This window comes from Pan paniscus, chromosome 14 (genome assembly GCF_029289425.2).
Source record: "Pan paniscus chromosome 14, NHGRI_mPanPan1-v2.0_pri, whole genome shotgun sequence".
In the NCBI taxonomy this organism is placed as follows: Eukaryota; Metazoa; Chordata; class Mammalia; order Primates; family Hominidae; genus Pan; species Pan paniscus.
Window position 1 is genome coordinate 30,310,960 of NC_073263.2, and position 22,980 is coordinate 30,333,939.

A 22,980-nucleotide genomic window follows, 5' to 3' on the forward strand; every position below is an offset into this window, starting at 1 on the left:
CCACTGTGCCCAGTCACCACGGTCTTTTTGGGAGGCAACTTTAGCATGGTTAAGAGGTGCGAATGGATGTTAAGCTAACACCAGGTAAGCCCTGGTAGATTTGTATTGTGTCAGTGGGCCTACGCTGGAGCCATGTTTCCCCAAATTCACTTTTCCTATGTACCTCTGGATTAGTGTGGGCCACTGGAGACATTTCACATGAGATGAGGAAGGTGGGAGTGAAGGAGCAGCATCTTTTTACACTAAGCAGGTCGGGGAGGGCATGTGGCTCTGTCTCACATTGTTGGGAATCTGCCCATCATCTGGTTGGCTTAGGTCAGTGGGTGAGTTCACAGCTGTTCCAGCTTCTGCTGGAAACTCCTTCGGTTTCTCTGACTACTCTGTGATGAGGGCATCAGATTCTCCTGCAGAAAGCCCCAGTGTTGAAGTTGGGGCTTCATGTTGGTGAGTGATAGTTACGGGTTCTAGCCCATCCTGTGGTTTCTTGCAAATTTCAGTGTCAGCTCAGTCTTGCGGGTTTTGGGTTGTCCTTGCTTCCCACACTTCATGCCTTTCTTTCCCTCCTGACAGTCTGCCGTTTAGATTTTAGGATTCAGCACCAGCCACAGAAACAGCAACCTCACTGTTAAGGGTTGAATTGTATCTCCCCAAAAGGTAGGTTGAGGCCCTACCTGCCAGGACTTCAGAATGTAACCTCATTTGGGAATAGCATCATTGCAAATATAATTAATTAAGATGAGGGCATACTGGCTCAGGATGGGCTCCTAATTCAATACAACTAATGTCCTTCTACGACAGCCACAGGAAGACAGAGACGCCAAGGGAGAACACCATGTGCTGATGGAGGCGGTGGCAGCTGCCAGCCAAGGATTATAACCAGAAGTCAGGAAAAAGCAAGAAGGAATCCTCCCTTAGTGATTTTACAGGGAGCATAGCCCTGCTGACACCTTGATTTTGGACTTTTATTCCCCAAAACTGTAAAACAATACACTTCTGTTGTTTTAAGCCACTGAGTTTGTGCTACTTTGTTATGGCAACTCCAGAAAACAAAAACACACTCAGACTGTTTAATCAACCTCCATAATTGCATAAGATCTAATCCCTATAATAAATCCCTTAAAAATGTCTGTGTATATATATTTAAAAATATAAAATATCTTCTAGTGGTTCTGCATCTCTGGTCAATCCCTGACTGATACAGAATATGTATTTTCATTTCTAATGATGAAATACCTGAATGAAATTTCTAGGACATATGGTAAGTGTATGTTTAGCTTTTAAGAAACTGCCAACTTGGGGGAATTGCTTGAGGCCAGGAGTTCAAACAGCCTGGGTAACAGTGATACCCTGTCTCTACAAAATAAAAAATGTTAGCAGCGTGTGGTGGTGTGTGTCTGTAGTCCCAGCTACTCAGGAGGCTGAAGTGGGAGATTCACCTGAGCCCAGATCTTTAAAGTTATAGTGAGCTATGATCACGCCACTGCACTCTAGCCTGGGTGACAGAGTGAGAAAGCTGGTCTCTAAAAAACAAACAAACAAAAAAGAAACTGTCAAACTCTTCCCAACATGTTGCCATTTTTACATTTACCATTTTACATTCTTACCAGCAATGATTGATAGTTCCAGTTGCTCCATACCCTTGCTGACCATTCCAATAGGTGTATTGTGTTATCTCATTGTAGTTTTAATTTGTATTTCCCTAGTGACTAATGATGTTTGATATCTTTTCATGCACCTATTGGCTATATGTATATCTTCTTTAGCAAAATATCTGTTGTTATTTGAAGAGCGGAAGTTTTACATTTTGATGAAGCCTAATTTATTGATTTTTTTTTCTTAGATGGCTCATGCTTTTTGTGTTATCTAAAAAAATATTTGCCTTCTTCATGGTCACAAAGACTTTCTCCTATGTTTTCTTTTGGAAGCTTTATATTTTTAGTTTTTATGTTTATGTTTAAGACCCATTTCTAGTTACAATTTGTGTGATTTTTTGGAAGGGTCAAGGTTCATTTTCTTTCCCATAAGAATGTACAGTTGTTCTAGCACCCTTGTTAAAAAGACTTTCCTTTCCCCATTGAATTACTTTGTCAAAAATCAACTGAGCATATATGGGCATCATGAATTTTAATCCTGTTAGAACTGAATGTTCCCAAGGCAGGCCATGCCCATGACTGACCTCCTTTCCTTGGATTGCCTACAAAACAGATAAAGCTAAATCTGGAGCAAAGAAATACATGTCTAACCTGTATTTTTTTTTTTTTTTTTTTTTTAAGATGGAGCCTCGTTCTGTCACCCAGGCTGGAGTGCAGTGGCGTGATCCCAGCTCACTGCAATCTCTGCCTCCTGGGTTCAAGTGATTCTCCTGCCTCAGCCTCCCGAGGGGCTGGGATTGTAGGCGTGCACCACTATGCCCATCTAATTTTTGTATTTTTAGTAGAGATAGGGTTTTGCCATTTTGGCCAGGCTGGTCTTGAACTCCTGACCTCAGGTGATCTGCCTGCCTCGGCCTCCCACAGTTTTGTGATTATAGGCATGAGCCACCGTGCCCGGCCTTAATCTTTGTTTTCTTACACAACACACTACGTGATGTTTTCCATATGCATGGGTCATTTGCTTCATTTACGTACAAATGCATAAGCAATATACTGTGTGGTGTGAGTTTGTGATGGGAAAAGGAAGAGGTTTTGCGGATACTACATTGACTTCCTGCTATCTGTCTGTGTGAATGGCTATGGACTTTGTCTTCTATTTGTTCGCTTTGCACCGATATGATCAGCTTACAACTTAAGATTCTAGAGAAAGAAGGTCATATCTGTAAAGCACTCTGAGCATGTGTGAAGTTTAATCAATAGCATATGAGGTTACAGCAAATTCACTATCTTTGTTTCTTCAGCTATAGAATGGCATGAGGATTCATCTCAATTTAGTTCAATTCTGTTCAGAACCATGAGCTAGCTGTTCATGGAAGGAAAGCCCACCTGATTGTGGCCAGGGAAGGAGAAACAACACTTTAACCAGGTTGATTTGGTTCTCACAGACACCATTGGCATGTGACATCTGGAACAGACCATGCCTGGTCTCTGTTCATATCACTTACCATTCAGCTCAATATTGGTCTGAATATTCTTTAGACTGACTGAAATGAAAAGGAACTGTTGTGTAACCATTAGCCTGTAGACCTGGGCTGTATCTCTATGCCCTGCCTGGCACAGACCCCACCTCCTGCTCCTTCTCCCTCACCACCAGTCAATCCTTGTCCTAATGAACAGGGAGGGCAACCCTGAATGGGGAGTAGAGGGAAGAGATGTCATGAGATGGCAACGTGCACCCTGAAGTGAGGATGAAGGCTATGTGAATGTTGTAGGCTGACAGCCGGGCATAGTGGCCCCGTTGCCATGGCGATGGAGGCATGTTGATGCGAAGTGTCTGCACAGCTCCTAGGATTTTTAACAGCAGCTGAGCAGAGCCTCGGCGCCCCTGAATTGTTGCCCCCCTGAGTCACTGCTTGGCCCCAGCTGTCCTGATCTCTGTTGACAAATGGTTGTCCTTCACAGTCAAACTACTAACAGTACTCTAATTAATGAATGTGCTAATTATTCTTGCCTACTCCCAGCATATTTGTCTAACTAACCTGTCACACACAGATCAGTGCAGCATATGCATAATTACGGAGGGCGCTGGGAGCAGGGGATGGGTGGGAGAGGGGTGGGCTCACAGCCCTGTCGCTGTGGGATATTTCTTGTAAAATTACCTTTGCTAACGGTCAGATGTCATGGGGATATGTTATTTCCCGTGAAGTGTATATGTCTTCCTTTCTTTCCTTTCTAAGAATCTCTCTTCAGGGCTGAGGGGCCATTGCTCAGTGCTTTAGCCTGTGAGGGGATTGCCAGGCACAAATGCAGAAGGACCAGGGAGCCCAGGTTCCGAAGACGATTCCGGTAGCAGCACGTAGGGTGATTAAAACTCCAGACTTTAAAACCAGACCGGCCTGGGCTTGAACCCTTGTTCTGCTCCTTGCTATGTGGGTCTTTGCCTTGACCACATTTTTTTTTTTTTTTTTTTAAGACAGGATCTCCCTCTCTTGCCCAGGCTGGAATGCAGTGTTGCGATCACAGCTCACTGAAGCCTCCATCTCTACAGCCTCAAGCGATCCTCCTGCCTCAGCCCCGAGTAGCTGGGACTACAGGTCTGTGCCACCACGTCCAGCTAATTTACTTTTGTAGAGATGGGGGTCTTGCTATGTTGCCCAGGCTGGTCTCCAACTCCTGGACTCAAGCCATCCTCTAGCCTCGGCCTTCCAAAGTGCTGGGACTACAGGCGTGAGCCACAGTGCCAGGCCCTTGACCACATTTTTAACCCCTCTGAACCTCAGTTTCACTTTCTGGGCAATGGGAGGGGGGTAATTTGTCCCTCAGAGGGTTGCACTGAGGAGCAAATGTGAGGCTCTGGGTACAATGCCCAGTACAGACTAGGTCCCCACGACACAGCCGCTCAGCGGCTCCGGATTCTGGGCTGCTCTGGACTGCGGCCAGGCGGTCTTCTGCGGGAATCCGGGCAGGCAGGGCGGGCTGCGCTCCCCTCCCCGGCTCTCCCGGTGCCCCTTGTCTTTTTGTTCTGTCTCAGCAGCTCTCTATTGAGATGAATGGCATTTCCAGAGGCTTCACCTCTGATAAGTGTTCCTCTGCAGCTGCAGCCAGAATCTTAATGTGCGCGCTGTAATTTAATGGCCGTCTCGGCTATTAACACACTCTTCCCGGGTGAAGTTGACTCCCTCCATCCCCGGGCCTCTGCACGTGCTCTGCGCGCTGGCTGGGGGTGACTCCAAGGAGCTCAGAGCGGGGTGCCCGGCACCTCTCGCCAGGAGCCTTTGGACCTTCTAAAGCGCGAATGGCTGGACTTTTCTCCCATGTGTGGGGCCCCAGAAGGTGTGGGGTCCCTGCGTTCCACGGAGCCCGGAAGGTTTCCAGTGATGGTGGGGGCTGACCACGTTGGTCCCCGTGGGTGCTGTTTTCATGTGCCGGCAGATTGGGATGAGTTTAAAAGACAGAAGCCTGTAGGATAGAGAAACTTCTTTAAAAACTGGAAATTTTAATCTGGGGATTATAACTATTGGACAGTCAAGTGCAAGAGTGAATACACTTCTCACTCCCTCCTCCCAATTTTTCTTTGCGGGATTAGTCAGTCCCCCTCTGCCACATGATAATTGTGGGAACTACCAGGGTCTTCATTCTCCTGCCATCTGGTTGACCTCTCCAAGAATGGACACCCGGGCAGCCTGGGCCAATGAGGCTGTCCTAAGAGATTAGATGAGAGAAGTCAGTCTTTGACAGGTGATGGAAGCTGTAAAATGTAAAACTCCAGAGTTGGTGAAGATGTCTCCAGGAAACAGGTCTGCAGAGAGAACACGTTTGACATGCTAAGAGAAGCTGAGAGAGAGCGAGAGGAGAGATTGGAAGAAAGACAGAGACAGAGGTAGAGAGAAGGGAAAGAGAGAGAGAAAGGGACAGAAGAGAGAGAAAAAAAGAGGGGGCCGGGCGCGGTGGCTCACGCCTGTAATCTCAGCACTTTGGGAGGCCGAGGCGGGCGGATCACGAGGTCAGGAGATCGAGACCATCCTGGCTAACACGGTGAAACCCCCGTCTCTACTAAAAAATACAAAAAAATTTAGCCAGGCATGGTGGCGGGCGCCTGTAATCCCAGCTACTGAGGAGGCTGAGACAGGAGAATGGCGTGAACCCGGGAGGCAGAGCTTGCAGTGAGCTGAGATCGGGCCACTGCACTCCAGCCTGGGCAACAGAGCAAGACTCCGTCTCAAAAAAAAAAAAAAGGGGAAGGGCGGGAGAGAAGAGAGAGAGAGAGAGAGAGAGAGAGAGAGAGAGAGAAAGCTCTCTAGCTCCAAGGCCTAACCACATCTCTGTTCTTTTCAACTTCGGCTGTCAGATTTTTAGACTCTTTGAGTGAATAAATTCTCCTTTTTGCCTAAACTAGTTTGAGCTAAGTTTCTATTGCTTGCAACTGGAATACTTTGTAAGAGGACTGGCCTTCATTTATGATGCATTGTCACTAAGATGTAAGTGTTAGAAGAGCTAACGCTTTATGGGGTTCAAACTCCTTGGCTACCAAAACCTAAACATCCCCTGAAACTTACCAAACTGCAGGTATGAATTGGATCTCACTAAGGTGAATATACAAATCTTACAAGTGCTGAGCCCTAACCAATCTTGTAATAACTCTGTGGTAGTTAATTTTATGTCAAATTGATTGAGCTAAAAAATGCCCAGGTAGCTGGTAAAATGTTTTTTTCTGGGTGTGTTAGGGAGGGTGTTTCTGAAAGAGATCAGCACTGGAATCAGTGGACTAAGTAAAGAATTCCCACCCTCACCAATATGGTGGGTGTCATCAGTCCACTGAGGGCCTGAATAGAACAAAAAGCGGGCAGAAGGGCAAATTCCCTCTTCTTCTTGAGCTGGGCCATCCATCTTCTCCTGCCCTTGGACACTGGAGCCCCTGGTTCTCCAGCTTTTGGATTCAGACTGGGTCTTGCACCATTGCCCTCCTTGATGCTCAGGCCTTTGAATGCAGACTGGTCTCCACCAGCAGCTTTTCTGAGTCTCCAGCTTGCAGATGGCAAACCATGAAACTTCATGGTGTCCATGAGCATGTGAACCAATTTCTATTATAAATCTGCAATATATATATATATATATATATATATATATATATATGAGGAGATTTATTTATATATTGGTTCAGTTTCTCTGGAGAGCCTTGGCTAATATAAAGTCTATACTCTAGAAAGTGCCCTAGGTACTCAGGGAGTACCCAAGTGTGTCATGACCAGCCCGACAGCCCTGGCTGCTGGCTTCCCCGCACACAACTCTGCACACTGCCTTCATCAGCCTTTCTCTCTCAGCTGAACCGAGGGCATTGAAGCTGGCCTCTGGCACTGTACCTATGAGGGAGCAATATCTTCCCCTACACTGACCTCTTCCATGCCGAGATGCAGCCCTCCCTGCTGCCACTAGTTACAGTGGTCCATGTTCCCTTTCAAAGTGAAGTTTTGATAAAAGCACCTCTTAACCAATGCCAAATAGCTAAGTCTGGGACAAAGATTGCAGGAATTTTGCATTTTCCATGTAACCTCAGAGGGATTGCCATTCACACTGAGCTGAGCTGCAGAATACCAGGCAGCCACCTCACCCACCCAGCAGGTCCACTCTTATACTTTCTCAGAAAGCACAGCCACTCTACTCTTATTCAGTTGAAAAGAATTTCCAGGAAGGTGTTTCTGCAATTGCCTCAGAAAAGTCAGTTGCAGTGTTTAACAATCCTTTGGGAATTTCCCTTAGGGATCATCTGTAACTCCATTTCTGCCTTTTACCTGAATTCTTTGGTTTGGTTTGAATTCTTTGGTTTAATTTATGAATTCCTTTTATTACTTTTCTCTGAAGAAATGGAGATATCAGCTGTCCCTCCCCACTGCCATTTATTCCTTCCTTCACTCAAACCTTATGTGGCTGCTACTTACCGTGTGTTAAGTGTTCACTTTTTTTCTTGGAATTCAAAAAAAGAAGGACAGTATTTGGGGCACAGATCTTTTGGTGTTCTATAAATTTTTTTAAAGTTTCATTTTACATTTGTGTGTGTGTGTGTGTGTGTGTGTGTGTGTGTGTGTGGCAGTCTTGCTCTGTTGCCCAGGCTGGAGTGCAGTGGCATAATCATTGGCTCACTGTAGCCTCAAAGTCCTGGGCCCAAGCGATCTTCCCACCTCAGCCACCCAAAATGCTGGGGTTACAGGTTTATGCCACTCTGTCTGACCTGAAAGTTCTGGGTTTATTTTCCCTTCTTTCTCTTTGCCGAAGTCAGAGATGATGGCAGCTTCCAGATTCTCTGGTGCCTGTGCTGGGCTCATGCTGGTCATGGTCTTGGGTCCAGGATTCATTCTGGAGACTCTCAGGGAAGTTTCCCATGACAAGGAAGTGTAGGAGAGTGTGCTGGCTTTGTGTGCTCCTCTGCCAAGCCCTGCTTCTCCTGGTAGGACACACTGAACCACAGCCAGGGCATTTTGGTGGTTAGTTAAAAAAAAAAAAAAAAAAAAAGGAAGAAGAAGGCACTGTGTAATTGTGCCGGGGATCTTCAGAAATTGTAATGATGAAAGAGTGCAAGCTCTCACTTCCCCTTCCTGTACAGGGCAGGTTGCGGAGCCGGAGGCAGAGCAGTCCTCTCTGGAGAGCCTGAAGCAAACATGGATCAAGAAACTGTAGGCAATGTTGTCCTGTTGGCCATTGTCACCCTCATCAGCGTGGTCCAGAATGGTAAGGAAAGCCCTTCACTCAGGGAAGAACAGAAGGGGAGATTTTCTTTGATGGTTGTTTGGAAGTCAGGCTTAAACAATTGTGTCTGTGTGTGTGCATGCACACACACTTTTACCTTATCTTTATTTGCTTGTTTTTATTTGAATGTATAGGGTTGTGTGTATTTCTGTGTAAATTTGGGGTTTTCCTCCTCTTAGTCTTTCACTTTTGTGGTGATTACTAGTCCCATTTTTAGAGCCAGGGCTGCAACTTGAAGGTTTTGCTAAAACCCTCACCGAAGTGTCTATGATCAGCATTTTAACTATTAATTAATGTGGCCAGGCAAGGGGTGGAAGGTGAGAAGACTAGAAAGGGAACATGATATACACGTTTACTCAGATACTGGGCTTTTCTAACATCTGCAGTGCAATTGAAGTTAGCAGTCATCTGCAGTCTAAAAAGAAAGTGATTTTGGGAGGTGCGTAGAAAAAATCATCTTATTATTTTTCCTCTATATTACTTTTTTCTTTTTTTCTTCTGAAGAAACTTTTGTTTTGGTGATACCTTCTTTTTCTCTAGCATGTATAATTTTGGAAGCATTTTTCATATGCAGTGTATACTTCAGAAAGAGAGAGAGAGAGGAAAATTGTCCTGTTCGGCGTTTGCATTTCCATTATTCCTGCTATTAGTTAAAAACAACAACAACAACAAAAAACAAGCAGGATACCTAGATCTGGAAAAGGGAGAATTGTGTAGAGCTGTCTTCCTAAAGTTCTGAGTTAGGACTGCCTCAGACCACTTTCATAAGTATCTCCAGAGGCTTTGTGTTTTATATTTATTAAGATAGAGAAAAAAAGAGTAATTACTAAGGGCAGCTGCTGTAGCTTTATGGTGATTACTGAACATTGACATGCTGTCACGTTTTGGAACTTTGAGTATTTAATCACTCTGGGATATTATATTTTCCCCCATCTTGAGTGTGGACAGATGCTGGTGATGTAGCCTTCTGGGCACAGAGCAAGCCTCCCCCTCAGCCTCCACACCAGAAAGGCTCAGCTTCACACACTCCAAGTATGTTTTCTACAAGAACTACACTTTGTGGCTTTCTGACCCAAACATTTTTATACTAAATTACACACAACAAAGTTGTAGCTCAGAGAGGGAACAAATGGCTTATTTAGGCCACCATTTTCTTGAGCCATTATGATTTAACACAGGGCTCCCTTGGCCCTGTAAATTGGCAAGGATTCCATTATTCAACCCGCATACATGTGCAGAGACCCTGCTCTGGGCCAGATAGTATTCTGGGTACAGGCGGATAGAGCAGGAAACAAAACAGCTACAGTGATGGACAGGTCAGCCTGCAGCAACGCCTGCAGTCTCTGCGAAGGTAGCTGTATGGGTGGGCAGGTGGCCAGCACTTATTCAGCTCTGGAAGGATCTCCCCTCTGGCCTCTCCCCTGACACCCATCAATAAAACTGAGGAGCATCGGTGGACAGGAGACCTTGTGCCCCCTCCCTGCCTGTGCAGTTGGGGCTGAACCCAGCTACGAAGTTTGAGCTCATTCTCTCCGGCTCCCTCTCAATTCAGAGCTGAACTGTGGGAAGCTTCAGAGCTCTCTGTTTCAAGGACAGGTTCTCCTCACCTCTCCTAACGGAGGTGCACCAGGGAACTGGCCCTGCTCTGCCCAGGGCTTTGTCCTGGACTTTGCCGTCATGGTCTAGCAAACCCTGTTCAGATTGAGGTGAGTGGTGAGATTTCGAATTCTTTTTGACAGATAGGATTAAGTCTTCTTCTGTGGGACAAGTGGGAGGTAGAGGTAAGATTAAAGATGGCCAAATGTCTGAGTCCTGACAGCCACAATCTGGAGATCTAGACTCTTTACAGACCGCAGGGCACAGGGGCCTCACTAACAGAGTTCCCGGAAGTGATGAGTGTGCTGGGGGCTTCCTGGTTGAAGAGATACTAGAATGGACCAGCTGGGAGCTAATTTTTTGGGCTGGAGTGTGATGGCCTGCACATCACTGCCTCTGTCCCTCCATTGTCACAGCTGCCCCTTGGGAGCCAGCTGAGGCAATTTGTGGTCAGAGTGACTTTGCACAGTTGTCCTGCCTGTGCTCAGGAAGGGAGTTTCTGTGGTCCCTTTGAAACCACAGAAGAGCCCCTCGTATAGCTCTCAATGGAGGGGGCAAAACATTCAAATAACTCAGGAGATAACACCACTATTTGTTTTTAACTGTGAGTTTTTAGGCAATCACAAAGATCCAGATGTATGTCCAAGCCTCTCTTTGCAATTCTAATTAACCTCAATGTTGCAACCATAGACCTGCCTTACAGAGTTCAAAAAAATATGCAAAAACCCTGCCTTTCTTCTTCCTCATACCCCAAAATGCCATTCTGAACACTTCCTGTTAGTTAAAAAAAGATTTCCATGGTGTTACCCGGCACTGTACACAGTCTGTGTCCCAAGACAAGGAGGTACAGTTCCACATGCGCCCATGACTGGGTTGGGCTCTGCACTCTCTCTATACTTTGAGAGCCTGATTTTCTGTGATTGGGCAGAGCTGGCCCACCTGGTGCAATGTCCTCCTCTGCCTTTCAAACATGCTTTAGTCATCAAGATCTTCAAATTTGTAACCCTTTCCAGCTTGATCCAGCAGAATGCAGATTTGGAAAAACAGAACGAGTTTAAAATACATGATTCTAAGAAACCTGGACCAGAACTATCAAAACTTGGTTTCCCAGAGAATATAGCAAATGGGCTCATTGGCCAACACTATGACACTGGCTTTTGAGAAAAGAAAGGCTTTATTGCAAGGCTGGCCAGCAAGGAGACAGGAGTTGGGCTCAAATCTGTCTCCCCAGTTTGGGGCTTAGGGCAAGTTTTAATTACATAGACGCATTTCTTATGAGTAGCAGGCAGAGAGCCTCCAACTTCTCCTGCCTAGGAACCAGCAGCTTAGACATGATGCAAACCTGGGAAGCACATACTGTATTTGGAGAAAGTGATTGGGAAGAAATGTGAGCTGAGGGGAGGGGCTCAGTGCCCCTGAGCTACACTTAGTGATGGCAGAGGAAGGGTGTCCTCCTGCAGGAGGCTGTTCCACATCTGCTCTGGTTGTAGGGGGAGCTGGCAGGCATTAGCAGCGTCCTCTTTCCCCCAAGAGAGGCAGCCTCCTCCAAGTTTTGGCGACATTATGGCCCTGCAATCATAAGGGTTTGTGAGCATAGTGCTAAGGAGGGAAATGGAGCTGCTGTTACTAGTTCCACCCCAACACACACACACACACTCACAAGAAACCTCACAAGCACCGTATTGGAAGACTTTGCCATCCAACCTGGGATTTGACAGGCTCTAGAAGCAGAATCATAGACTCATGAAGTTCCCCCAAAGCAGGAATCTTCCTTACAGTAACCCCCAACCGCCCCCTCCACCGCCTCCACCGGCTGCTTCTTCGAACACTGCAGTGTTTGGAAAACTCACAAACTTCCAAGCTTGCCTTTCCTATTGTTGCATGGATTCAAAGCTTGTGTTGTGTGAAGAATGGCGCTTCCTGCTGTGCTTAGTTTTATCTCATATAATCTTTGCACCATTTAATCCTTGCACTCACCCACTCATGCAACTGCCTTTGCAGAGACTGGAGGGGCCGCTGTAGGCTGACCTTTCCTTCACTGTACCTATTTTGTTCCCTGCTTTATTCCCCTGCACCCAGGACACTGCCTGGCACAAAGACAGGTCTTTATAAGTGTATGCAAGTGAATAAAGAAATATATATTATTACTATTATTTTTGAGACAGTTTCACTCTGTCACCCAGGCTGGAGTGCAGTAGCGCAATCTCAGCTGACTGCAACCTCTGCCTCCCAGGCTCAAGTGATTCTCATGTCTCAGCCTCCTGAGTAGCTAGGACTACAAGCATGTGCCATCACGCCCAGCTAATTTTTGTATTTTTAGTAAAGACAGGGTTTCACCATGTTGGCCAGGTTGGCCTCCAATTCCTGACCTCAAGTCATCCTCCTGCCTCGGCCTCCCAAAGTGCTGGGATTACAGGCATGAAACCAGCCTAGAAATACATACTATTATTTATTCCTGTTTTACAGATAAGCAAAGTGAGTCATGGAGAATTTGGTTGAAAGTCCCAAGGTCAGGAGTCGTGAAGCTGGGATTAAAACCTAATCATCTGACTTTAGAGAGTAGACACTTGCTCCATGCATATTGCCTCCAATTCATTCATTCAAGCACCCCCTGCTCAAGAAGTTCTTTCTTATGTTGAGCTGAAATCTGCAGCCCTATGCGTTTTACCCAGCAGTCCTGGTGCTGTTCCCTAAAATCACTTAGACTGTGCCTGCTCTTTCTGTGTTTACAGTGTCAGCTGTAACATCCCCCTCTTCAGCCTAACGTTTCTGAAATCCCTTGCCACTGGGTCTCCTCTCCTCTTCCTGTGTTCTTTCTAAGAACACCTATGCAGATAGGTGTCTTCTGTACAGGGAAGCTGTTCCTGAGATCCGGGCATCAACTCTGTTAGAATAATCTACGTATGAGTTATTTTTTTGAGAACTATGTGTCATTGCTGACTCATATTAACTCTGTGGTTAACTAAAATCTCAAGATCTCTTTATGTTTGTTGAGAAACTTATTTAACTTCTCTGGCCCTCAGTTTCCTTCACTGAGCAGCGGAGTGATTGATAACCTCCACCTGTGGTTGCTGAAGGTCTTGCACAAGATGATATAGTTAAAGTAGCTAGCAGCGCTCACGTACTGCAGATGTCTCACAACGGTTTGCAGCCATCTCTCTATCTGTGTCTTTGTCTCTCTCTCACACTGGTTTTGGCTTACTGTTAGCAGCTAGCCAAGATAAGTGTGTTTATGGTCTTTGCATGCATTGTTTCTGTAGCATACTGGAGGATTACAAGAGGTTGGTGAGTGAGGGGGCGGTGAGGAGTAGACAAAGGCAGCCAACTCTTCCAAGTTTAGCTTAGAAGGGAGGAGCGGTAAACCCTAGTTGAATGTTGGACTGAAGCAGGTTTGTTTTTGTTTTGTTTAAAGGGTAGGGAAGATCTGTGCGTGTTTCCAGGATAAAGAAAAGGAGAGAATATGATATTAAAGATTCTGGAAGTGGGAGAAGGAGCAATGAAATACAGACTTGAAGTCAGTGGCATGGACAGGGTCAAGATCACAGGTAGAGGATGCAGCCTTAGAGAAAAGGAAGGGGCTCGGTTCTCTGAGCAAGGAGGGAAAGAAGAGAGGCAGATGCAGAGAAGTACAGCACATCGTGCTGCTGGTTGTAGAAATAACCTCTAACTTTTAATACAGTCATCCCTCGGTATCCCTGGGGGATTGGTTCTAGGACCTCCCTCGGATGACAAAATTCGTGGATGCTCAAGTCCCTGATATAAAATGGCATAGTATTTGCATTTAACCTACACACATCCTCCATATCCTTTTTTTTTTTTTTTTTTTTTTTTTTTGAGACAGAATCTTGCTCTGTCGCCCAGGCTGGAGTACAGTAGCTCGATCTTGGCTCACTGCAAGCTCCGTCTCCCGGGTTCATGCCATTCTCCTGCCTCAGCCTCCTGCCTCAGCCTACAGGTGCCTGCCACCATGCCCAGCTAATTTTTTTTTGTATTTTTTAGTAGAGACAGGGTTTCACCATGTTAGCCAGGATGGTCTCGACACATCCTCCATATACTTTAAGTAATCTCTAGATAATCTCTAGATTACTTGTTTTGTCTTTTTTTTTTTCTTTCTTTTTGAGATGGAGTTTCACTCTTGTCACCCAGGCTGGAGTGCAATGGTGCAATCTCAGTTCACTGCAACCTCCACCTCCTGGGTTCAAGCAATTCTCCTGTCTCAGCCTCCTGTGTAGCTAGGATTACAGGCCCCTCCCCACCCACCCAACAACTGGCTAATTTTTGTATTTTTAGTAGAGATGGGGTGTCACCACGTTGGCCTGGCTGGTCTTGAACTCCTGACCTCAGGTGATCTACCCGCCTCAGCCTCCCAAAGTGATGGGATTACAGGCATGATCCACTGTGTGTGGCCTAGATTACTTATAATACCTGATAGAATGTAAATGCTATGTAAACAGTTGTTATACTGTATTGTTAAAAGACAGTAACAAGAAAAAAAATCTGTACATGTTCAGTCCAGACAAATGGTTTTCTTTGTTTTTTTTTTTTTTTTAAATATTTTGGTGAGTGGTTGGTTGACTCCAGGAATGCAGAACCCGCAGATACAGAAGGTTGATTATGTGTTCAGAGGCAGGGAATACCATCTTGGGTTCCAGAAAGAAAATGATCAGCATTTTCTGTCATACTCTGGTAAAAACAGATCTTTTGAATGGACAGGTGTATTAAACCCTGTGGAGCTGGCTGGGCCCGGCGGCTCACGCCTGTAATCCCAGCACTTTGGGAGGCTGAGGCAGGTGGATCACGAGGTCAGGAGTTGGAGACCAGCCTGGCCAATATGGTGAAACCCCAACTCTACTAAAAATACAAAAATTAGCCGGGCGTGATGACGCATGCCTGTAGTCCCAGCTACTCGGGAGGCTGAGGCAGAAGAATCTCTTGAACCCTGGAGGTGGAGGTTGCAGTGAGCCGAGATCACGCCACTGCACTCCAGCCTGGGCGACAGAGTGAGACTCCGTATCTAAAAAAAAAAAACAAAAACCTGTGGAGCTGATGAAATCCTGCAGGGAGCTTCACAGTGACAGCAAGAGGAGAAACACATCCCCATATGCCCCTCAGAGTTTGAAGTCCCGGCTGCACCTCTCCCCAGCAGCAGGTTGACTCTGGAAAGTTGCAGTGTTCTTACCTGCAGAGTGGGAACAGTACTACCCATTGCACAGAGTGGGTGCAAAGCTCCGTGACGGAATACATGGCAAGTGCCCACCACATTGCCTGGGATGAGGTGGGCCCTTCCTTTATGTAAGAGAGCCCTACAGATACACTCAGAGTGGGCACATTCCTACAGAAGGAGTGTTATTTGTGTAGAAAAGAAAAACATGAAAGGCTTTTATTCCTATACACAATAAAGCACCCCTTTAATGTCTTTTTGAGGAGGATAATATGAAATTGATGAAAGGGAACCCTGCGGTTGGATCCCTGACAATCACATGTATCTCTTTTTTCACTCTTGAAAAAGGAGTAAAGGAATAAAATAGAACAGGAGAGGGGGCAGAGAGACCTTCACCGCCCCCCCCCACCCCCATCATCCAATCTATAGTCAAACCCTCCAGACTGTGTCTCCTTGGCATCTCTGACACCCCCACCGCCACCACCCCAGTTGACTCCTATCTTATCCCCGGATCCTGGATCTGATTCTGCTAAGTTCCTGCCACACTAAAGACAGGGTGGCTTTCTGATGACAACATTCCTCTGCTTAAACTGTCAATAATTCCTTGTTGCTCTCAGACGGAACTAAGTTCTGAATTTCTTCACACGGCTCTCAGCAAGGTCACAGTCACCCTGCTAGGCCCCAGGGGCAAATCTCAATGGTCATCTTCTTGAAGCCCTGGCTCAGTTATTTCTTTCTCATTGAGGCTCACGACCCCACCTTCTTGCATGCCTCAAACGGCCCCTTACCATGCTCTTCTTTCGCCCATAGCTCAGCACACCGTATCATTTTAATTTACGTATTTTGCTTACTGTGGATGATCTGTCTCCTCCTCTGCTGTCCTCACCAGAGCATCAGTTCCTCAAACCAAGGCTCTTTGTTTTGTTCTTGGATGCAAGCTAAATGTCTGGCACACGGCAAGTGGTCATAGATACATGTCATTGAAAGAATGATTCATCACCTCCCTCTTTGGCCTTGTCTGTAGTTCTACCAAATCCCATTCCCTCCCCAGTGCCCTCCATTCCCCCTCCTTGGCTGAACATTCTGAACCACAGACAGTTCTTTACCCTGGACCTTTGCATATTTTGTTCTCTTAGCGTAGAGCGGCCCCTCTCCCTCCGTCTGCTTGGCTAATTTCTACTTTTTCTTCAGATTTTATCTTAGATGTCATTCCCTCAAGGAATCCTTCTGTGACTCAACATGGAATTAAGTTGCCTCCTTTGACCCTGAAAGCACCGTGTACTCAATCTCATCTTGGCATGTCTCGCTTTGCTGTGTGGAATGTCTGCTTTCCTTGTTTGTCTATTCCTTTAGACTGTAAGATCCTAGAAAGTGGGGGCCGTGCCTTGCTCATGACTGTGTTTCCAACAACAAACACAGTGTTCAGTAGAGAGCAGCTGCTGAGTACATTTCTGCTAAATGACAGTTGATGGAGGACATTTAGGGCTGCTTGGAGGTCAAGTCAAGGAGGCATTTAACATTCTAGCAAAACAAGGAAGTAACAGGCTCCTGAACATGCCCACAATGAACCAGATGCAAACCTTTTCCCTTGGCAGGATTCTTTGCCCATAAAGTGGAGCACGAAAGCAGGACCCAGAATGGGAGGAGCTTCCAGAGGACCGGAACACTTGCCTTTGAGCGGGTCTACACTGCCAAGTGAGTCCTAACCCTGATGTTGCTAACAAGTGGGGGCATGGGCAGGGGGGCCTCCTTCTAGGAGTGATGACCACCCTTAATACCACATGTCTGTCTGAGCCAAGTTTCTGAGCGCCAGGGAGGTGAGGAAGGTTGGACTTCACCAGAGAGGCTTTGTGGACACCCTTTATCATCTTAGTGAGTGCTAGTGTCAAAAGAAAGGGAGTGGGGATATGGGGCACATTGGTGGAGGGAGGTGTGATCTCTGCAGCTTCAGAAAGATCTGAAAGAGTCATTTGGTTAGAGAAGTTGACCTATTTCCTGTGGGGTTAGACCAGGGGTGCTACTGTGAACACCAGCCATGACTCACCAGTCACCTTCAGAAGCCACAGGCAGGACATGCTGGCGACAGCCTTCAACTCACCCACCCCTTGCTCCCCTTCGGATGGAAGTCTGGAGGTGACACCACTGCATTTTCTAACACAGGGGCTCCTTGAGCAACTAGAACAAGAACAGAAAGAATGGGGACATTAGCAGGTGCTTTCCCCCTCTCTCATTCTTTTCTTTGAATAAAAAGGTTTTTTGAAAACACCTGAGCGGTTCCTAAAGATGGGTGCAATCTATTCGGGATGCAAATCCGAATGAATGTTATTCAAATGCTCCTCTCTCCTTTATGCAGAGTGTATTTCAAGGCTCAGCCAGTGGCAGGCGTGCTGGGGACTATGGACTACGGACTAGGGGCCTGTCACAGAGGAAGGCCTCATGCTAGAGAGCTAAGGGAGGAGCTGGCCTTCAGTTCCATCCTAGGAGCAACTTTGATGTTCCCAGAGATCCTTCCAAAGGGGGAGTCATGGTCACCCAAGAAAAATGTATTCAGAATGCCAAGAATGGTGCAAACTCAGGACAAAGATTCACACTGCAGGGTTGGAGTCCCTGGGCTCACTGCTGGCACCACGGGAGGGAGGGTCCCCTTCAGGGGTACCGTTGGTTTCCTGTGAATTAAACTGGCTTCAAGGGATCTCGACTGAACAGGCCTATATCACACTCACTGATATACTTTCTCTTGAGTCCTTCTCCTCATCTAGGTATTTTTAATTGTTTCAGTGAGGTGTAGGCATGAGGGATTGGAGGGGGCATCTCCTCCATTGCAGTTTTTCTTTGGCTGCTTTGCTCCCTCAGCTCCGAAATCGCTGGGCCACTCTCGAACGCATTAGTACGGCAGTCACAGGTTGATTGCCTGGCCCCTTGCCCTCTTTGGGCATTTTCCCTTTCAGACAGCCCCTGAGTACTCACAGTGCTGCTACAGTGGGCCACCTAGATGTCCCTCTTTCTCCACGCTCCCACCTGCTCTGGGCTCCACTCCCTTCTCCCAAGCACTTCTGTCCAGGGCTATTCCAGCAGTTTGAGCTCAAGGAAATCCTTTGCTAAACTGATTATAGAGAGGTTTCTATTTTAACATTTAGGCCTTCCGTGTATTAATTCTCAGAATCAATTTAAGATGTTTAAAGGTGTGATTTAAGACATTTTAAAACCATTTGGAGGAGAGTACAGAAATTATGTCAGTTGCTGTCAGCCTCTTTGCACCATCTGCAGAGAAAGATACTAGAGTCCCGCCTTGGACACATCCACGTGCAAGAGGTGCAAAGAAGGTGTCTTTGATGAGGCAAGGTCAAAACTTCTCCCTAGACGAAATCCAAAGAAAGCATTCCTACTATGCTATATCAGTTTGGAAAGAAAAACTTCTGCCAGGTGACTGCATTCTCACTGGTCACATTGTGTTCCTATGGACTCCTCAGCTCAACCAATTTGGAGAAGTTATGGTGCGATTTCACCATATCTGGTTAGAAGTTAAATTTCCATTTTGCTGGCAATGAAGAAGAAATGGAGCAGGCCAGGCTGTGTAGTTTCTGCCACGTGACCCCGGGAGTGAACAACTCTGTTTGTAAGAAGCCATGGTGCTTAGACCTGGGCTCGCTAGTTGCCAGCCTCCAAATTGCAGAAGTGCCCTTTGGTTGGTGGCTATGCTGTGTCACTTGGGAAGGTCGTTTGGAAGTTCCACAGTCGTTGTGGGGCTCCAGAGATTAAAAAGCATAAGAGGAGAGTGGAAAGTGATTGTTGCTGCTTGGGCATCCCCACCGTGTGAGTGCTGCAGCCCAGCTCTCAAAACCCATGGGTCTGTACACTCAACCTCCATGAGAGGGAAGGAGAAGGATGAGGGAGGGGAGAGATAGCCATGGAAAGGTAGGAACTAAGCAGGCAGGGTGGAGAGTTTTCTGTAAGATAAAAACTGTCCGGACACTGCTGCGGTTCTGTTACAAAGACCACTTCCTCCCTGGGCCAGCAACATATCTGTGTGCCTGTCTGGGTTGTAAAAAGGGTCAAAGATCAATGCAGCAGGCAGCTACATGCTGGTAAAAGCCAGAGGCAGCTGGTCTGTTTGCCTGTGCCAGGAAACCACTGGGAATGGGGTTGTGTGTTATTCTAGGAGAAAGTTGTCCCAGCAGCAGCTTCTCCAGGGGCATCCAAGAGCACTGAAAAGGGTTGCAAGATGACCCATGAGGCTGCAGGAAGAAAAGAACATGCATTTAATCTTGCTATCTGAAAAGTAAGACATGAAGCTTTCCTCATTTTTAATATACACATGGACAGTAGTATGTGTATATAGTTTATATGAAAATATACTTGTTATAAGGTTGCATGCTCAAAATTTTTGGTTCATGGGGTGTGGGATCATAAATGTTTAGGGACCATGGCTATCAAGGAAAAACAGCATGAAGGATAAATGATACTGGTGGATTAAAAAGACAGATGCATGCATTTTTAGCATAAAACACAACTGCTGACTGATACAGATAGCTCAAGATTCTGGGGCAGCTGCTGAACAGATACACTAGCCAGTGTGGCTCATCAGCTCAGACTTGGCCTTAATTAATGGGCTGTCCCTCCACCTATCTCCCATGAGGGCAGAACTGAGTCAGGGTTTGAGAGCTAAAAGGAATTGGACCTGGACTCTGTTCACGTGTATATTTTAATTCTAATTAATTCATTCTTTTGAAAGACAGAGTCACACTCTGTTGCCTAGGCTGGAGTGCAGTGGCACGATCTTGGCTCACTGCAACCTCGGCCTCCCAGGTTCAAGTTATTCTCCTGCTTCAGCCTCCTGAGTAGCTGGGATTATAGGCACATGCCCCCATGCCTGGCTAATTTTTGTATTTTTAGTAGAGACGGGGTTTCACCATGTTGCTCAGGCTGGTCTTGAACTCCTGACCTCAGGTTATCCACCCGCCTTGGCCCCTCAAAGTGTTGGAATTACAGGTGTGAGCCACCATGCCTGGCCTGTTCACATGTATAAAACACAGTTTAATGTCCTATTCCCAGCCAATGAGCATGGCTAGAGCAGCCTTGGTCAAAGTTTGGTTTTTGGAGAAAAATCCTTGTAAGCTGACCTAAGATTCCTCTTTGTGAGTGTAAGTAAGCACAGGTTGCAGAGAGGGGAAGGGTCTCTGGAGAGGTGTAATTTTCTAAATGGATTACAAGTTCATGGACTTTTAACAGGTGTTACAGGGGATAACAAGTTCTTTATAGACAGACTTTTGAGGACGTTTAAGGGTATTCTGATTCTTGGTTTTCTAAGAGGGGAATGTATTATTTAACTACAGACACCCCTACCGCCCGCTTTTTGCAGAGTGTATCAAAACATGTTTTTGGAATACCACCCTCATGTCGCTTCTCCCTGCATCTCTTATCTCTTGGTGTCCATTCTAGACTCACTTTCTTTCTGTTTTTTTTGTTTTTTTTTTTTTGAAATGGAGCTTCACTCTGTCACCAGGCTGGAGTGCAGTGGTGCAATCTTGGCTGGCTGCAACCTCTGCCTTCCGGGTTTAAGCAATTTTTGTGCCTCAGCCTCCTGAGTAGCTGGGATTACAGCATGCACCACCATGTCCGGCTAATTTTTGTATCTTTAGTAGAGACAGTGTTTCACTATGCTGGCCAGCCTGGTCTCAAACTCCTTACTTCAGGTGATCTGCCCGCCTCGGCCTCCCAGAGTGCTCGGATTACAGGCGTGAGCCACTGGTGCCTGGCCTAGACTCACTTTCAAGTGGCATAGACTTGTAAAATTATTTAAAGGTGATAGGTCTACAATGATCCTGTCAATTAGTATTGACACTATTATTATTAAACTGTTATTAATTATATTTACTTACTTTAAACTAATCCAAACTAATTAACGGAACACTAAAGAGCTTCTATGTTTTATTCCCAGAGGTGGAGAAAAATGAAAGGGAATATAGCAACGAATTCTTTTCTCCATAAAAACATGAATAGTGCAGCACATCAAGTTGAACATACCACAGCGAATTGTTGCAAGATCTGCTGAGTAGCTCCTACTTAGACCTCAAGGAATGAGACTCAAAATGGGTTCATCAGTTCTGTTTTGCAGAAAAAATAGCGCAAAATTTCTCAACAGAAAATCCAGAATAATAATAATTTGTCAATAGGAAAGACATTTCCACTGGGGGTTAAGAAGGAAGACATTGGAACAATGATAGCCACCACTTATTGAATGCTTACTGTGAACCAGGTGGCACTTCACCTTGTTTCATTCTCACAACACTCTAGGGAAGTAATTACTAATGTCTCCATCCACCTCTTGTAGATGAGCAAATTGAGGCTCATTGAGGCTAGGAAATGCACCCACACTCACATAGCCCATAAGAGGCAGCCATGGCATTGGGCCCAGACCATGTGAACTTCAAAGACTACACGAGCAGCCACTGGGCAGCTGTCATGGCTAAAGCCACTTGAATTCAGCCCAGCAGCAGCCCCCTCTCCAGGAGGGGCACATAAGCTTGCAGCTTTGGGTAGAAGCTGCACTTGAAGTCCTGGATGGCGAGAGGGACTGGCTTGAGCCAGAGCCAGGAACAAGGCTCTGAGAATATTCTGGAAATCCACAGGAGGAGCCCATTTTCTTACAGCTGGGAGAATTTCATTCAACTCCAGGCTGACCATGTTTTATTAGGAACCAAGGTGACTTGAACTAATAGTCAAGAATGGTTGAATACAGACCCAATGTCAAATCACTAGGCAGTTCGCATTTCTAATGAGCAAATCCCTTAGACAATTAACAATTTTTTTCCTTTTGCATAACCCAGACAAAATCGCTACTTAAAAACAAACCAAAGACCCGAAACATGAGAAAGAGAAGGAAGCAGGGGAAATCTTTGGTATTAATAAGTTTTTAAACAATAAGAGCACCAGATATTTTACCCCATCAGACACAGAATGTTATTTGAATAACCAAAAAAGGAATTTTTTCTCTAAGTTTCTTGAACTGGAAAATGAATCATATTTTCTCAGTCCTGAGGCTGCAATTTTGTGCCTCTAGTAATATATAAGAATAGATGTGATGTCAGTGCCCAGTAGCTGCTGCAATTGTTACTTGGGGACCTGTTTATTCACTAAGCACTTCACCCCAGTGATAAATTTGTAGGAGCCTCCTGCCCTTTGGAGCTCCTACCGTGTCCATTAGATCAGTGGAAATTCTGGGATTCAGAGCACTTTGCAAGGCCAGCAGGGGTCTGCTCTTTCTGTCCTGTTCCTGGTTTTTGGTTGTGCCTGGATTCCAGGGTAGGTTTCTCATCTGTTACCTTCATAGACTTCTCCAGAAAAGGATCTTTTGACCATCAGAGGAGCACGAAGATTCCATTGGTGAGGCACAGATAACGGGATCTCTCTGGGTTCTCTGCAGGGCACAGATGAAGGGCTGGCCATTCCCAAGTTCTCAGTGGTACCACTGAGGCATGAGACCCTAACGGTTTGCATGAGCAGTTTGAAAATTGCATCTTTGTTTTTACCTATATAATCACATGAAACCCGTGGTTCTCAAACGTCAGCAGGCATCAGCATCACATGGAGGGCTTGTTAAAACAGATTTCTGGGCCCCAACACAGAGTTTTAAATTCTGAAGGCCTGAGGTGGGCGTGAACATTTGCATTTCTAACATGTTCCCGATGCTGCTGCTGCCGCTGGTCCCGAGAGCATGCCTGGAGAACTGCCACCTTCGACCATGGACTGTGAGAATTCACATGGACCTCAGAATTATAATCAGTCTCTCAGTTTTACAGATAAGGAAACTAAATCCAGAGAGATTGTTTTGCCAATGGTGAACAGCTGGTTAAAGTCAGGACGGAGACTTTAATCCTAGTCAAGTGACCT

At 46.0% G+C, this 22,980-nt stretch overlaps 1 protein-coding gene across 1 annotated transcript in view; it reads left to right on the forward strand.

The window, feature by feature from the left end:
- The first annotated feature begins 7,889 nt into the window (after positions 1 to 7,889).
- Positions 7,890 to 22,980, forward strand: part of ALOX5AP (arachidonate 5-lipoxygenase activating protein) — a 29,198-nt gene continuing 14,107 nt past the window's right edge. Inside the window, exons 1-2 of the mRNA XM_034936523.3 lie at positions 7,890 to 8,315; positions 16,686 to 16,785. Coding sequence (XP_034792414.1) covers positions 8,246 to 8,315; positions 16,686 to 16,785 — 170 coding nt within the window. The 5' untranslated portion in view covers positions 7,890 to 8,245. The remainder of the gene's footprint in view (positions 8,316 to 16,685; positions 16,786 to 22,980) is intronic.